At 45.6% G+C, this 18,081-nt stretch overlaps 1 protein-coding gene across 2 annotated transcripts in view; it reads right to left on the bottom strand.

Annotated features, from left to right (window-relative positions):
* Window positions 1-18,081, bottom strand: part of LOC141051090 (GPI ethanolamine phosphate transferase 2-like) — a 211,424-nt gene that overhangs the window by 184,448 nt on the left and 8,895 nt on the right. For both annotated transcript variants that reach the window (XM_073547960.1, XM_073547970.1), the window contains exon 2: window positions 9,304-9,509. In XM_073547960.1, the coding sequence (XP_073404061.1) occupies window positions 9,304-9,509 (206 nt within the window). The remainder of the gene's footprint in view (window positions 1-9,303; window positions 9,510-18,081) is intronic.

The following is an 18,081-nucleotide window of genomic DNA, read 5'->3' as shown; positions in this document are numbered from 1 at the left end:
GATGGTCTGGGGTTGCTTTGGTGCTGGTAAAGTGGGAGATTTGTACAAGGTAAAAGGAGATTTTTGTGTACTCACCGTAAAATCTCTTTCTCTTAGCCTTTAATTGGGGGACACAGAACCTTGGGTGTTATGCTGCTGTCCACTAGGAGGCGACACTATGCATAATCTGAAAAAGATTAACTTTGGCTCCTCCTCTGCAGTATACACCCCTGGACGGCGTCAGCCTTCTCCAGTTTTGTGCCAAAGCATAAGGAGGAACGTAACCAAATAACATAACCATGCCTGTAAGAAGGCTACTATGTACGAGCTCAAAGAACAATATGAGAACTCAACAGGAAACAACGGCCCGTAAGGGCAACAGGGTGGGAGCTGTGTCCCCCAATTAAAGGCTAAGAGAAAGAGATTTTACGGTGAGTACACAAAAATCTCTTTTACTCTGTCGCCTAATTGGGGGACACAGAACCTTGGGACGTCCCAAAGCAGTCCCTGGGTGGGAAGCAGTGGACGAATATTGTGCTGACAGTCCCCTAGACTTGGGGTACTGCCGCCTGCAGAACCAGTCTACCCAGGCTCGCATCCGCTGAGGACTGGATATGAACACTGTAGTGTTTCGTAAACGTGTGTAGGCTAGTCCAAGTGGCCGCCTTCCACACTTGTTGTGCCGAAGCCTGATGCCGAATGGCCCAGGAGGCCCCTACTGCCCGTGTAGAGTGTGCCGTGATACCGGCCGGAAGAGGGGAACTGTTAAGTCGGTAGGCCTCATGTATGGTGGACTTGATCCACCTGGCAAGGGTAGCCTTGGAAGCCGGCAACCCCTTGCGACTACCTTCCGGAAGAATGAAGAGGGAATCAGATTTCCGGAAAGGTGCAGTCCTGGACAAGTAAATCCGCAATGCTCTGACGAGGTCAAGCGTATGCAGAGCCTTCTCCACTCTATGATCCAGAACCGGGCAAAGGGAAGGCAGTGAAATCTCTTCATTAAGGTGAAAGTTGGACACAACCTTCGGAAGGAAGGATGGTACCGTGCGGAGAACCACCTTGGCCTGGTGAAAGGCTAGGAAAGGCCGTCTGCAGGAAAGTGCTGACAATTCCGACACTCTGCGTAACGAGGTGATCGCCACTAGAAAAACCAATTTCTGAGACAGAATGGAGAGTGGAACTCCTCTAAGAGGTTCGAAGGGTGGAGCTTGCAATGCTGTCAGGACCAGATTGAGGTCCCACGTATCCAGCGGACGTTTGTAGGGAGGAACCAATCGGGAAACTCCCTGGATGAAAGTCCTTACTTGCGGGTTAATAGCAATGCGCTTTTGAAAAAGGACTGAAAGCGCCGACACCTGACTCTTAAGCGAACTTAAGGATAGCTTGGCATCTAGGCCCGATTGAAGAAAACCTAGTACCTTCGGGAGGGAATAAGGGAGTGGGACTTGTCCATGAGATTCGCACCAAGAAAAGAAAGCTCTCCAGGTACGATAATAGAGCTTGGCGGAGGCAGGCTTCCTTGCCCTGATCATAGTTGCAATGACTGCCGGTGAAAAACCTGCCTAGGTTAGAATCCAGGTTTCAAGGGCCATGCCGTCAAATTGAGAGCCCCTGAATTCTGGTGGAAGAACGGACCTTGAGACAGAAGGTCGTGACGGTCGGGTAGACGCCAGGTGGCGTCTGCCGTAAGTTGGACGATGTCGGCGTACCAAGTACGTCTGGGCCAGTCTGGCCGTAATTGTTGAGCTGTTTTAGGTCCAATATGGGTCGGACGCCGCCTGCTTTCTTGGGGACTACGAACAAATTTGAGTAGAATCCTCGGAATCTCTCGTTCGCGGGAACCGGCACCACAACTCCTGATTGAAGGAGAGAGGAAACCGCTTGGTGGAAAACACGAGCCTTTTCTGGTGGTGTTGGAGGAACAGAAAGGAAGAACCGGTTCGGTGGAACGGAAGTGAACTCTATCTTGTATCCGGAAGACACTATTTCCCTGACCCACCTGTCTTCTGTAATAGGCAGCCAGACTTGCTGAAAGAGTAAAAGTCGGCCGCCTACTGATGGGGTGTCTTCCGGAGGTCTCGAGTCATGATGAAGTGAAGTTCTGAGGTTTTCCTCCCTTGGGTTTCGCTTGGCCTGCTTTCGACTGCCAAGCCCTGTCCGGTCGCTGCTGCGTCCGTGGGTTGTCTCTGCGTGGAGAACGGTTGCGGTTTTGCACTGGGCGCGAAACGGACCAGCCCGAGGAATTCCGAAAGGATCGGAATCGCGTCTGGTTTCTTCGTTTAAACATGCGTTTCGGTTTTAGTTGAGGGAGAGAGGTACTCTTACCCCCAGTGGCATTGGCTATCATGGTGTCCAACTTTTCGCCGAAAAGTCTTCCAGTAAAATACGGAAGTCGCGTGAGGGACTTCTTTGAGGCCGCATCCGCTTTCCATTCTCGCAGCCAGAGGATGCGTCGGATCGTGATGGCGTTTGATGCTATTCCCGCTACACCTCTGGCGGAATCCAGGGCTGCATGAATCATGTAGTCTGCTACCACTGCCATCTGGACCGCTTGGTCCGAGAGTTCAGGATTTGAAGCCTTAAGACCCTCCTGTAGTTTTTTGGCCCAAGCCAGGATGGCCTTGGCTGCCCAAACTGAAGCAAACGCAGGGCCCAGAGAGGCGCCTGCCGCTTCGAAAATAGAACGAGCCATGCGTTCTACTTGCCGGTCTGCTGCGTCCCTGAGGGTTGAGCTATCCGGCAGAGAGAGTAAAGTCTGCGCTGCTAGCCTAGAAACCGGAGGGTCCACTTCAGGTGGATCTGTCCATTGTTTGGTGTCTTTCTGTGGGAAGGGGTACTTCGCTTCCAAATATTTGCGATTAGCGAATTTTTTGTCAGGCTGCGCAAACTGTTTGGTAAGTATTTTCTCAAACTCATCATGATTAGGGATGACCTTAGGTGGTCTTTGAACATTTTCGAAGCAAATCCTATGTTCTGGGACTTCCGGGGGCGACTCTGGAATTTTTAGCACCCGATGAATGGCAGAAATTATGTCCTCAACTAGCGCTGTATTGCTAGGGGAAGAAGGTACCACGGACCTGACCATTTCATTATCTGAGTCGGAGTCACAGATGCCCTCCGAATCCTGTGCCTCGCTAAGGTGATCCCTGGAGGGCGACCTGGGGCGGGGGTCTTCTGTGGTGGGGGATCCCTGTGGTAAATTGCACTGTCTGTCTGTGGCAGGGGACTGCCCAGGAGACCTGGAATGACGCTGTCTCTCCCTAGAGGGGGACGACCTTGTGCTATAGTGCGACTCAGGTGATCGAGACCTGTGGGTCCGCTTACGTCTGTGAGAGTCGGAAGCAGCATGTTCCTGAGACAAGCTGTCCGTTTGCTGTGTACCGTCCATAGCCGGGGCCCGACTCTGCAGAGCTTGCAGTAATGTAGCAGTTAGGTTGTCTATGGACTGTGACATAGACTGAGACATCTGAGTTGCCCATTCCGGCGTGGCCTGTGACACTGAAGCGTCAGTAGGGACTCCCTGGGGTTCTGACCCAGAGTTCTGGATGCAGTCCCGGCAGTGCGGATACGTGCTGCCACTAGGGAGCGTGGCTTTGCAGGCTGTACAGAATGCATAGAAACATTCCTGCCTGGTTCTCTTCCTTGAGCCCGGCATAGTGCACAGAGGCTGGCTATAAGGGATCGTACAGGGGTGGCTACGCAGAGGGAACCCACAGAAAGCCTTATAGGAAGTATAGATTCACAGCTGAGTAATGAGAACCCAGCTGTGAGCTTACCCCACCGGTGTGCCCCTAGGTCCAGCGCCGACAGATCCCAGTTCTGTGCCCCCCGGAGACCGCTGTGATGCTCCTCTCCTGGATCTCATCCAGAAAAAATGGCCACCGGGGCTCTGAGGAGAGGGAGGAGGGGGCGGAGAGCTGAAAAGGGCGCGCTGGGCTGTGTAAAAACGCGCCCTTTCTGCCTCAATCCGCCCCTTCTATGACACTCCAGCGTGTCATTTTGGTCATCCGGGGGGCGGGCCGGGGGGCGGGGAAAGGGCGGCGGCTTCAGCCGAAGCCATGGCCTAAATTAGAAGCCTGATGCCCAGGAGGGCTCCAGAGCGGCGCGGTAGTCCGGGGGGGGGGGGGCGGATTTGTACCAGACCCCCCCCGAATGGTCGACTGGATAGCGGTGGGGGTAGCAGGGGTAGCGGTTTTTGTATGGGGGGCCCCTGAAGCGCTATGGAGCCGCTGCTGTTGCAGAGACCGGGACGCAGAAAAGCCCTGTCTCTGCTGTGCCATCCAGTCCGCACCCTCCCCCGGCCCCAACAGGATCCCTCAGCCAGCCTGGGGTCCCTGGAAGCTGCGAAATGCTGCCTGATCTCCGACCCTACCTGAGGCGTCTCAACCTAATACCCCCTGCGGGGGATTAGGGAGGGTGCATCTGTCACCGTCAGGGGGTCTTCATCCTCGCCTCAACCTCAACCCAAACCCCTTAAAGGGGTTGGGGAAGGAGGGGGGTCTCGACCTCGAACCAGGACCCGAGGGACTGGGGAGGGAGCGACATGGGGAAAAACCACCTCGACCTCAACCGGGTACCCCTAATAGGGGACCGAGGAGGGAGCCATGCCGGGAGTCTCGCTGGAGACCCACTTTTCTTCATCTGTATTTCCGGTGAAAAAAAGGAAAAAAACGGAAGAAAAAAAAAGGTGTGCCTCCTTGCGACACTAAGCAAAAACTGGAGAAGGCTGACGCCATCCAGGGGTGTATACTGCAGAGGAGGAGCCAAAGTTAATCTTTTTCAGATTATGCATAGTGTTGCCTCCTAGTGGACAGCAGCATAACACCCAAGGTTCTGTGTCCCCCAATTAGGCGACAGAGTAAAGGGATTTTGAATAAGGAAGGCTATCACTCCATTTTCCAACGCCATGCCATACCCAGTGGACAGCGCTTGATTGGAGCCAATTTCATCCTACAACAGGACAATGACCCAAAGATCACCTCCAAATTATGCAAGAACTATTTAGGGAAGACGCTGGCAGCTGGTATATGTAATGGAGCAGCCAGCGCAGTCACCAGATCTCAACCCCATTGAGCTGTTGTGGAAGCTGCTTGACCGCATGGTACGCAAAAAGTGCCCATCAAGCCAAACCAACTTGTGGGAGGGGCTTCTGGAAGCATGGGGTGAAATTTCTCCAGATTACCTCAGCAAATTAACTGCTAGAATGCCAAAGGTCCGCAATGCTGTAATTGCTGCAAAAGGAGCATTCCTTGACGAAAGACGTTTGAAGGAGAGAATTATTATTTCCAATAAAAATCTTTTTTTCAAACCTTGTCAATGTCTGGATTAGATTTTAAATTCATTTGGCAACTCATTTGACTAATAAAAGCATGAGTTTTTATGGAAAACACAAAATTGTCTGGGTGACCCCAAACTTTTGAACGGTGACAGGACAATTGTGTACAAGATAATTGTGTACGGACTATTGTGTACAGACAATTGTGTACAGGCCAATTGTGTACAATGACAATTGTGTACAAGGCAATTGTGTACAAGGCGATTGCCCTGTACACAATTGTCCTTGTACACAATTGTCCTTGGACACAATTGGCCTGTACACTATTTTTTGTACACAATTGTCCGTACACAATTATCTTGTACACAATTGTCATGGAACCTTTTGAACGGTAGTGCAGATAAAAAATGTCTGTCAAACAATGAAAGCTTTCAATGAAAAACATCAAATAAGCGCAATAAGAACAACCAAACAAAAAGAAACACTAAAAATGCAGGGATTACAGTGATTAAAAATGACGTTTCCTGAATCGCTTTTCTTTTAGAAAAATTCTAATCTGTGTGAGGCAGTGACCCGATACAGCTAGGGGGCGCTGTATGCGCTCCTCAGGATACGCTTGGAGGCGTAACTGTGATGGTGAGACACTGACCAGTGTCGTGATGAATGGCCGGTATGTATCACAGAAGTGGCTGGCCCTGTGATGGAATCCCTGGGCGTGTTTTGCTCAGCAGATCTACTTCTGAGGGACCTGCTTTACATTGGGAGGCTTCCAGGTGAGTTGGGTGGGTCCAGTCACCTACATAAGCACTCAAGGGGGTGTGTGTCTGAACACCCAAGATGAAGACTGTGTGTGGTTATGTGTTTGAGGACCTGCGGTGATGTCACAATCACCTGACTAGCCATGTGATACCTGGGAGTGGTTACAACTATGTAATGGAGGTGTGTTTGGCACATGGGAGGAGAGTGTGGTGAAAGTCTGTCAGTGTGGACAGATTTCCATGTGTCCATGCTGGACACTACAGAGTGGTCTGTGTAAGAAAAAATAAAAAAGGAACTACAAAAACATATACAAAAAAATCAATAACATACAATGTAATATAATTTAATAAGTAATTGATGTGTTCCTCTCAAATGGATGGCAGACCATCCGGTATCACTAAAAAAGAAAAACTGACTAATGATGTAAGAGAAGAACCAGGATAGATGGACATGTGTATAAAAGGGCTTAATAAAAACCAAAATGTATGTTATAAAATAAGCCTTTATTATAAATTTTGGCTAGACAACAACAATGATAATAAAAAATATACATAAAAATACATAAATGAATTGGCAGAGAAACCGCACAATTTGTTTAATTATCTAGTATCAACGCTTATGATAATTTCACCACTGTACAAACAAAGATTATACAAATAAGGCCAAGTATGGTAGTCCCCATGTGAAACAGCCCCCAAAAAAATTTTTTGAAATTACAAATACAAAAAAATGTGGAGTGATCAAAAAATAAATAATGAAAAATTATCAATAATAAATCTATACCAATAAAGATGTGATACTCATAAATAGAAAATATAAAAATATGTATATATAAACGAGTGTTTGTAAATGAATCATTATCTTCTCTAACATAAAATGGTAAAGTGAATCACTATAAATTGTGAAGAAGAAACTGTGAAAAGATAACTAAAAATAATAAATGCTGAACTCACATGGGAAGTACCATATAATGAAATTATAATAACGTTGTATTAAATTGCACAATACATACCAAAAATACGCTATATATAAATGTCCCTTGGATAAAGATGCACTGATATAATTATATAATTAATAGTAAATGTGCACCATATAATGGTTAGATAAAAGGACACTAAAAAATAATGTAGAGCGCTATGTAGTAAAAATGGGCCAAAACCAAAACTACCCGCCTGCTGAATGGTGCTGTATAAATTACATGAGCCACATTAAGCACAATCATACCATGTGTAGCGCTGTATAATAAACAGAACATCTAGCGCTTGTGCAGTAGAATGTTTGGCAAAAAAATATAGCACAATATAGCGTGGTATATTACCTGGAGAACCAAATGAAAGGACAGTGGGAGAAGCGGTATGCCAATAGAACGCTCCCCGACGCGCGTTTCGGAAAAGTTCCTTCGTCAGGGGGATGGTAATGACTGAGTCATCCTTTTATCTAACCATTATATGGTGCACATTTACTATTAATTATATAATTATATCACTGCATCTTTATCCAAGGGACATTTATATATAGCGTATTTTTGGTATGTATTGTGCAATTTAATACGTTATTATATTTTCATTATATGGTACTTCCCATGTGAGTTCAGCATTTATTATTTTTAGTTATCTTTTCACAGTTTCTTCTTCACAATTTATAGTGATTCACTTTACCATTTTATGTTAGAGAAGATATTGATTCATTTACAAACACTCGTTTATATATACATATTTTTATATTTTCTATTTATGAGTATCGCATCTTTATTGGTATAGATTTATTATTGATCATTTTTCAATCACTCCACATTTTTTTGTAATTTCAAAAAAAAATTTTTTGCGCTGTTTCACATGGGGACTACCATACTTGGCCTTATTTGTATAATCTTTGTTTGTACAGTGGTGAAATTATCATAAGCTTTGATACTAGATAATTAAACAAATTGTGCGGTTTCTCTGCCAATTCATTTATGTATTTTTATGTATATTTTTTATTATCATTGTTGTTGTCTAACCAAAATTTATAATAAAGGCTTATTTTATAACATACATTTTGGTTCTTATTAAGCCCTTTTATACACATGTCCATCTATCCTGGTTCTTCTCTTACATCATTAGTCAGTTTTTCTTTTTTGGAGTGGTCTGTGTGCAGTGAAGGAGAAGTCTCCCTGCGTGTGTGGCTCCAGACCAAACCTGCTTGCTGGACATCACACAGCCTGGGGAAAGAGTGCTGGCTAGTCTGAGCCAGAGGAAGGAGGTCTGTGAGATACCTCCGAAGTGGACGGTCTGATAACCGTTGAGTGATACTGACCGGGGTCAGTAAGACACTGTGTTTTCCTATAGAGCTGAATGTTTAACGGATGTTGTACTTGCGGATGCATACTACTTGGTTCCTCAGGAGCGGTTTATGTTGTTTACTAAGGCCTGTTTCACACTTCAGTTTTTTCTTGTCAGTTAAAATCCGCCAAAATGGCAGAAAGCGGATCCGTTTATAAGTGATGCAAACGGATTCCACTGGACCGTTTTTTTGACGGATCCGTTGAATTCAGAATTTTAAAGGAACCGCAGTCGAGAGAGAGAGAGAGAGAATTTTTTTGTGTCTGCTAGAAATGATTTCAGGGTTAAATTTCTCCCTGACTTCATTCCTCCGGGCATGCGCTCTGGAAAATGCGGATCCTGCAGCCAAAAAAACGTTGCAGGGTCTGTCCAGGGAGGTCGGTGGACGCAAAAAAATTGGCGGATCCGCAAAAAAACGGATCCAACGGATGTCCGTCCGCCAAAATCCGTCAGTAATGCATATCAATGGGGAAAAAACCGGATCCACCCAAAAAAATGGCGGATCCGTTTTTTTTTGGAAAACTAGCGGATTTTGACTGATGGTCAAAAACGGAAATGTGAAACAGGCCTAATAAATCAAATGGACTTTTTTTTTAACCCTGAGTGTCCCAGCGTATGCCTCAGCGACCAGCAAAGTGAGTGTCCCCCAACACACTCAGTAAGCGCTGCATACACCTGCCTGAAAAAAAACATTTTGCGCACATATACCAATACAACAGTTTGCATACTTAGTAGCATTCAGCACCGCCAAACATTGCATTGAACAGTCAATACTGCACCGTTCAGTTGGTACTGTGTGGCACAATCGCAAGTAGTGCCGCTATAGTGGGAAACAGGCACTTCATGCATGTAATGGGTCCTCCAGAGGGAGAGAGATACTTTGCACAGCCTCTCTGTCCCCACTAATAGCTGATAGTCCTGAACAAAAGACCCCAATACATTAACAAGTGCATACAAATGTGTACTAACCTTAATTCGAGGCATTGTCACAGTGGGGGCTGCGGCCTTTGCAATATAGCTGAGGCTTGACCCCTTTTCTATAAGTTGTCTTGTATAAGGCATGTGTTCTTTGCCTTTGACACCAAATACGAAGTCCTGTCTCAACGCATCTATGAGAAGAATGACTACTTTCTTGAAAACTGGATGGGGAAGTTGGGTCCAGTTTGATGCTTTACCTGAAAAGGAAAAAAAAAATTAATTTTCTTTCCACTTGTTTACCCTTTAACCCCTTCAGCCCCCAGCCTGTTTTCACCGTCCTGACCAGGCCACTTTATGTGGTATGTGACTTTTGGAGCGCAAAATTGTCTGGAAGCAATAACGGACACAATGTCGCGTTTGCAGAGCTCCCCACAAGTGTTCCCATTTTGGAAACTACACCCCACTGAGGAACTTATCTAGAGGTGAGGCGAGTACCTTGAATTCACAGGTGCTTCACAGAATTTTATAACACTGAGCCGTGAAAACGAAAAAAAAATACATTTTCCTGTAAAAACGTTCCAAGTGAATGGGTCTGTACACGTCAGTGTGTTTCCATGGACCGTGTGTCCACGGGCAAAACACGTTGACATGCCGTTTTTTAGCTGCAGCATGGGATGCAAAACGTCTCAGACATGTACACACTGATGACACATGGATTACATCCGTGTGACACATACCAGAACCTGGGAATCAGCGGTGCTGTTCGCACTGTTCCCCAGCACCAGGTGCTGAAGACAGCTCACATTATTGTCCTCTGCTCTGTTGGCGATCAGCGCGAGCAGGGGAGAATGATGGGAGTTGTATTCGACTGTAAAATGAATAAATAAATGAAAACATTATACTCACCTTAACACCTAATCCCCTGAAGTTAAAGAATTTATTCCATGTATTTTTTTTTTACACTTTTTACAGTTACTTGTGCAGTATAAGTGATAAGGCAACTTTATTTTTCAGATCGATGCAGTTACAGAGATATCAGAATAATATTGTTTTTATGTTTGATTGCGATCACAAGTTACATTTTTTTATTTAAAAATAAGTTAAAAAAAGGTTTTGAATGCCATATTTTGAGAACTATATTTTTTCTATATATTTCTGTCATGTGAGCGCTTTTTTTTTTGCGGAAAGAGTTGACTTTTTCCTTGGTAACATTTCCGTGAATATGATTTTTATCGCTTTCTATTTAGATTTTTGGGAAGCAAAATAAACAAAAATCAGCAATTCAGGACTTTTTTTCTTTTTAAGGCAGGTTTCACTTTAGCGCTTTTTAAGCGCACGCACGGCCGGGGGTAGCTCCGCCCCCGAGCCGGCTCTCTGCCCGGCGTGCCCGCCCCTCGCTTGTAGCGCCGCCTACTAGCGGACAGCGGCGCCTGCGATCGGCGCACCCTATCTTTAGCATAGGGTGCGCAGATCGTGCGCAGGCCGTGCGCTAGTTGCGCTTTGACCTGCGCTGCGCACTTTTGACGGTGCGCCGTGCGCGCCAAAATCGAACTTTTTGGATTTTGGCGCGCACGGCGCACCGTCAAAAGTGCGCAGCGCAGGTCAAAGCGCAACTAGCGCACGGCCTGCGCACCCTATGCTAAAGATAGGGTGCGCCGATCGCAGGCGCCGCTGTCCGCTAGTAGGCGGCGCTACAAGCGAGGGGCGGGCACGCCGGGCAGAGAGCCGGCTCGGGGGCGGAGCTACCCCCGGCCGTGCGTGCGCTTAAAAAGCGCTAATGTGAAACCGGCCTAATCCTGTTCACCACGTGCTAAAAGTGATAAAACAGCTTTTTTCCTTCGGGTCAATACGATTACACATTTATAATTTTTTTATGTTTTGCAGATTTTAAACTATAAAAAAATATGATTTTGCATGGCCTTATTCTGATAGCTGTGGCTTTTTGATTTTTCTGTTGAAAGCTGAGTGGTGTGTGAAGGTTGAGTTCTGAGGGTTACTGTTCTGAATTGGTCACCGAGGAGGAACAACAAAAAAGCTAAGTCCCAGAAAAACAGAGAGGTTGGTAACTATGCAGATCTCTGATTTTAACCACACAACTAACAGTAGCAGTGGAGCGTTCCTACGATGTTCCTAGACGCCTCGTCACCGCCGGAGGACTACATAAACCTAAAGCAAGAAAAGGAAAACTAACTGCCCCAGAGCAGACCCAAAGGAATAGACAGCCCCCACACATGTATTGACGGTGAAGCAAGATGAAAACACAAACACAGGCAGGAAAATAGGCTGAGCAAACGATGAGGCCTGACTAACTACAAAGGAAAGGAAAGCCACTGTCTGCGATCTGCCAAAAAACCCTACCAAAATAATGTCCAACACGTCTGATAGCAAAATTAACCCTGAAGTCGCTAGACTTCTCCCACTATATCAGCACTCTGAAATATTCTGAAACAGAGCAAAAAGAGGCCAATCTAATAAGGGACAAAAAGGCAAATTGGCAAATACAGATAAATAGGAGTGGAAGTTCAGCATAGCCCCAGCAGGGGCAAGCTGACCACACGAGAAACTGAATTGACCAACAAGCGCAAGTGTGAACATTAGCAAAAAAACAAACTTAACTTGAGAAGACTGGAAGAGAGCTGAAGTCCAGGACCTGAGAAGCAGACTGAATCACCAGCACTAGGATAGGGCGTCGGCTGTCTTATTTCCAGTCTGATACTCCAGAGATCCAATCGTTATCCTCATCAGGTGGCAGATCACTACCACTTAAACCAACCTCACTACCTCCTGTCACCACCAGAGGGAGAACGGAAGGAGAACTCTCAACTTGTGAAGCAGAAAATGAGCTCATAACACACTCTGCCCTGAAGGCCAGCATCCCGGAGTCGCCTCATCACTGTAGACGTTGACACTGGCGTTTTGCGTGTACTATTTAATAAAGCTGTCAGTTGAGGACCTGTGAGGCGTAGATTTCTCAAACTACAGACTCTAATGTACTTGTCTTGTTGCTCAGTTGTGCAGCAGGGCCTCCCACTTCTGTTTCTACTCTCGTTAGAGCCTGTTTGTGCTCTCCTCTGAAGGGAGTGGTACACACCGTTGTAGGAAATCTTAATTTTCTTGGCAATTTCTCGCATGGAATAGCCTTTATTTCTAAGAACAAGAATAGACTGTCGAGTTTCACATGAAAGTTCTTTTTTCTGGCCATTTTGAGAGTTAAATGGAAGCAACAAATGTAATGCTCCAGATTCTCAACTAGCTCAAAGGAAGGTCAGGTTTATAGCTTCTCTAATCAGCCAAACTGTTTTCAGCAGTGCTAACATACTTGCACAAGGGTTTTCAAGGGTATTCTAACCATCCATTAGCCTTCTTACACAGGTAGCAAACACAAAGTACCATAAGAACACTGGAGTGATGGTTGTTTGAAATGTGCCTCTATACACCTATGAAGATATTGCATTACAAACCAGCTGAAGTCCAAGACCTGAGAAACAGACTGAATCACCAGCACTAGGATAGGGCGTCAGCTGTCTTATATCCAGTCTGATACTCCGGAGATCCAATCGTTATCCTCCTCATCAGGTGGCAGATCACTACCACTTAAACCAACCTCACTACCTCCTGTCACCACCAGAGGGAGAACTGAAGAACTCTCAACTGATGGAGCAGAAAATGAGCTCATAACAGTACCCCCCCCTTGAGGAGGGGTCACCGAACCCTCATCCATGCCACCAGGCCGATCAGGATGAGCCCGGTGAAAAGCACGAACCAATTTATTGGCATGAATATCAGAGGCAGAGATCCAAGAATAACCCTTCCATTTGACCAAATACTGGAGTCTCCGTCTAACCAAACGAGAATCCAATATTTTCTCTACCTCATATTCCATATTGCCTTTAACCAATACAGGGTCAGGAGGTGCCGCCACAGGAACTACTGGCTCAACAAACCTCTTCAACAGTGACTTGTGAAATACGTTATGGATTTTGAACGTAACTGGAAGAGCCAATCGAAAAGAAACAGGATTAAGAATTTCCAAAATCTTATAAGGTCCAATAAATCTGGGCTTAAATTTTGGAGATGCAACCTTCATAGGAATATTCTTCGACGACAACCAAACCATATCACCCACTTTAAACCGGGGACCAATGGTCCTATGCCGGTTGGAAAAACGCTGGGCCTTTTCCTGAGAGAGTGACAACTTATCCACCACTTGTTCCCATATCTGCTGCATTCTCACAACCACAGTGTCCACACCTGGGCAGAACGAAGATTCCACTTGCCCTGAAGAGAATCGAGGATGAAACCCAAAATTACAAAAAAGGGTGACATCAAAGTGGCAGAACTATCTCTATTGTTCAGTGCAAATTCGGCCAAGGGCAAAAATGAGACCCTATCATCTTGATCAGCAGATATAAAACATCTTAAATAAGACTCCAGGGTCAGGTTTGTTCTCTCAGTCTGCCCATTGGTCTGGGGATGAAACGCGGAGGAGAAGGATAACTGAATTCCCAGATTGGAACAAAAGGCTTTCCAGAATATGGAAACAAACTGGACCCCTCTATGGGACACAATGTTCTCAGGAATCCCGTGTAACCGAACCCCCTGTTGTAAAAACAAGGGTACCAACTCAGTGGAAGATGGCAACTTTGGGAGTGGTACAAGATGGACCATCTTCGAAAATCTATCACAAATCACCCAGATAACAGTCATTCTCTGAGAGACAGGAAGATCAGAAATAAAATCCATTGCGATATGGGTCCATGGCCTCTTGGGCACCGGCAGGGGTATCAGCAACCCACTAGAACGAGAACAGGGTTTAGACCGAGAACAAGTCCCACAGGACTATACAAAATTCCTGACATCACGAGATAAGGCAGGCCACCAAAACAACTGACTCACCAAATCTCTGGTACCAAAAACACCCGGATGACCAGCCAATGCGGAGCAATGGACTTCAGACATCACTCTCTTTCTCCACTGGTCAGGAACATACAATCTTCCCATAGGGCAACGCTCAGGTTTATCCTCCTGAAATTCCTCCAGGGCGCGTCTCAAATCGGGCGAAATGGCAGAAAGAACTACCCCCTCACCTAGGATAGCAGTAGGCTCGGTCACATTAAGAGAATCAGAAAAGAATCTCCTAGAAAGGGCGCCTGCCTTAACATTCTTAGTGCCCGGAAGAAAAGAGACCACAAAATTAAAACGCGTGAAAAACAAGGCCCATCTAGCCTGTCTAGGATTCAAGCGTTTGGCCGACTCCAGATAAATCAGATTCTTGTGATCGGTGAGGACCACAAATTGATGTCTAGCTCCCTCCAACCAATGTCTCCACTCCTCAAATGCCCACTTCATGGCCAACAATTCCCGATTCCCCACATCATAGTTGCATTCAGATGGGGAGAACTTTCGAGAAAAGAAGGCACAAGGATTCATCTTAGAAGTCACAGGCTCTTTTTGGGACAAAACAGCTCCTGCGCCAATCTCAGAAGCGTCTACCTCCACTTGAAATGGAAGTGAGACATCAGGTTGCCGTAAAACTGGAGCTGAAGTAAATCTCCGCTTAAGCTCCAGAAATGCTGAGACAGCCTCAGGAGACCAATTCAGTACATAAACTCCCTTTCTTGGTCAGATCAGTCAGTGGTTTGACAATACTAGAAAAATTACCTATAAATTTACAATAGAAATTAGAAAAACCCAAAAACTTCTGGAGGGCCTTCAAAGAAGTAGGCCAGGTCCATTTCAATAGTCGATGGAGACAAGATAAATCCCAAAAATGAAATCCTCTGTACACCAAAGAGGCACTTCGATCCCTTAACAAACAGGGAATTCTCCCTCAAAATCCAGAACACAGTCCGGACATGTTCCACATGGGAATCCCAATCACTAGAAAAGATCAGAATATCATCCAGATAGATGATCAAAAACTTATCCACAAAGTCTCGGAAAATATCATTCATAAAGGACTGGAAGACAGAAGGGGCATTAGAGAACCCAAAAGGCATCACCAGGTACTCAAAATGTCCCTCCGGAGTATTAAACGCCGTCTTCCATTCATCCCTGTGCTTGATGCGAATAAGATTATACGCCCCCCTGAGGTCAAGCTTGGTAAACCAGCAGGCATTCTTAACTCTGGAGAATAAATCAGACATCAGAGGTAACGGGTACTGATATTTAACCGTCATCTTGTTAAGGGAACGATAATCAATACACGGTCTTAATGAACCATCTTTCTTGGCCACAAAAAAAAACCAGCGCCTAAAGGTGACGAGGATGGTCTAATATGACCCTTCTCCAACGACTCCTTAATATAGGATCGCATAGCATCATGTTCGGGTACAGATAAGTTGAAAAGCCGATCCTTGGGAAATTTACACCCAGGCATCAACTCAATTACACAGTCATAACTCCTATGAGGAGGCAAAGACGCAGACTTACTCTCACTAAATACATCAGAGAAATCAGCCAGATAATCAGGAATATCATGAGACTGAGGAGAGGTGGAGAAAACAGGAGCGTCCCTAAGAACACACTGACAACCCCAACTCACCACAGACACAGATTTCCAATCCAAAACTGGGTTATGAGTTTGCAACCAGGGGAACCCCAGAACAATAGTATCATGCAAATTATGCAGCACCAAAAATTTACTATTTTCCTGGTGGTCTGGGGCAACTCGCATTATCACCTGGGTCCAAAACTGAGGTTTATTCTCCGCCAAAGGAGTGGCATCAATACCCCTCAAAGGAATAGGCGTCTGCAGAGGCATCATGGACAAACCACAACGTTTAGCAAAGTCCAAATCCATCAGATTCAGAGCTGCTCCTGAATCCACAAAAGCCTCAGTGGAAAATGTGGACAAGGAGCAGATCAGAGTAATTGCCAAAAGGAACTTAGGTTGTATACTGCCCACAGCAAATGTGTGTGCAAAACATTTCTCTCGTTTAGAGCAGACAGAAATAGTATGAGAGGCGTCTCCACAGAAAAAACACAGCTTATTACGTCTTCTAAACTCCTGATGTTTCGCCCTAGACAAAACCCTATCACATTGCATAGGTTCAGACGTTTGTTCAAAAGGTGGCAGCGCCTCCCGTGCAGTTTTACGTTCACGTAAACGCCGATCAACCTGAATGGTCAATGACATAGAGCCATCCAGACCAGAAGGAACAGGAAATCCCACCATAACATCTTTTACGGTCTCTGATAAAGCATTCCGAAAGAGGGCTGCCAAAGCACCATCATTCCATGTAGTAAGGACCGCCCACTTTCGGAATTTTTGACAGTACAACTCTGCAGGATCCTGACCCTGGTCTAATGCCAACAGGGTTCTCTCAGCTTGATCAACAGCATTAGGTTCATCATACAACAACCCCAAGGCTTGAAAAAATGCATCCACATTAGTCAAAATAGGATTTTCAGGTGTCAAAGAAAACGCCCAATCCTGGGGATCGCCGCGCAGCAAGGAGATGACAATTATAACCTGCTGCACAGAGCTCCCCGATGAATTAGGCTTCAAGGCAAGAAATAATTTACAATTATTCTTAAAATTCAGAAATTTAGACCGATCCCCAGAAAACAAATCAGGAGTAAGAATCTTAGGTTCAGCAGCATGTGACTGAATGAGGTAGGTGGAAATTCCCTGTACTTAAGCAGCAGGTTGCTCCACCTGATCAGACAATTGCTTAATCTCCATTAGGGGAAAAAAAAAAAAAATCCTCCTACGGCCCCAGAGAAAAAGAGGAAAAAATATAAATTAAAAAAAAAAAATTGACACTTTTTATTTTTTCTTTAACAATTCTTTCCTGCTTTTGAGTACCCTAGAATCTGCGGTATGGCTGGTGATTCTGTTCTGATTGGGTCACCGAGGAGGAACAACAAAAAAGCTGAGTCCCAGAAAAACAGAGAGGTTGGTAACTATGCAGATTGCAGATCCCTGATCTTAACCACACAACTAACAGTAGCAGTGGAGCATTCCTACGATGTTCCTAGATGCCTCATCACCGCCGGAGGACTACATAAACCCAAAGCAAGAAAAGGGAAAACTAACTGCCCCAGAGCAGACCCCAAAGGAATAGACAGCCCCCACACATGTATTGACGGTGAAGCAAGATGAAAACACAAACACAGGCAGGAAAATAGGCTGAGCAAACGATGGGGCCTGACTACCTAGAAAGGAAAGCCACTGTCTGCAATCTGCCAAAAAACCCTACCAAAATAATGTCCAACACATCTGATAGCAAAATTAACCCTGAAGTCGCTAGACTTCTCCCACTATATCAGCACTCTGAAATATTCTGAAACAGAGCAAAAAGAGGCCAATCTAATAAGGGACAAAAAGGCAAATTGGCAAATACAGATAAATAGGAGTGGAAGTTCAGCATAGCCCCAGCAGGGGCAAGCTGACCACACAAGAAACTGAATTGACCAACAAGCGCAAGTGTGAACATTAGCAAAAAACAAACTTGAGAAGACTGAAAGAGAGCTGAAGTCCAAGACCTGAGAAACAGACTGAATCACCAGCACTAGGATAGGGCGTCGGCTGTCTTATATCCAGTCTGATACTCCAGAGATCCAATCGTTATCCTCCTCATCAGGTGGTAGATCGCTACCACTTAAACCAACCTCACTACCTCCTGTCACCACCAGAGGGAGAATGGAAGGAGGACTCTCAACTGGTGGAGCAGAAAATGAGCTCATAACAGGTTACGTTGCATAGGGCTGGTTTTATGTGGTCCTCATAGAGCGGGTGGGAGGAGGTCCACTTTATCTCCCGTGCCAGGACCTGCGTGAGGTCATTCACATGACGGGAATCACAGGGCTTAGGTTTAAATAACC

The sequence above is a fragment of the Dendrobates tinctorius genome, unplaced genomic scaffold (genome assembly GCF_039654945.1).
Source record: "Dendrobates tinctorius isolate UK_male_01 unplaced genomic scaffold, ASM3965494v1 ptg000011l, whole genome shotgun sequence".
In the NCBI taxonomy this organism is placed as follows: Eukaryota; Metazoa; Chordata; class Amphibia; order Anura; family Dendrobatidae; genus Dendrobates; species Dendrobates tinctorius.
Note: the sequence above shows the minus strand (reverse complement) of the source record. Positions and strands in the feature narration are given on the sequence as shown.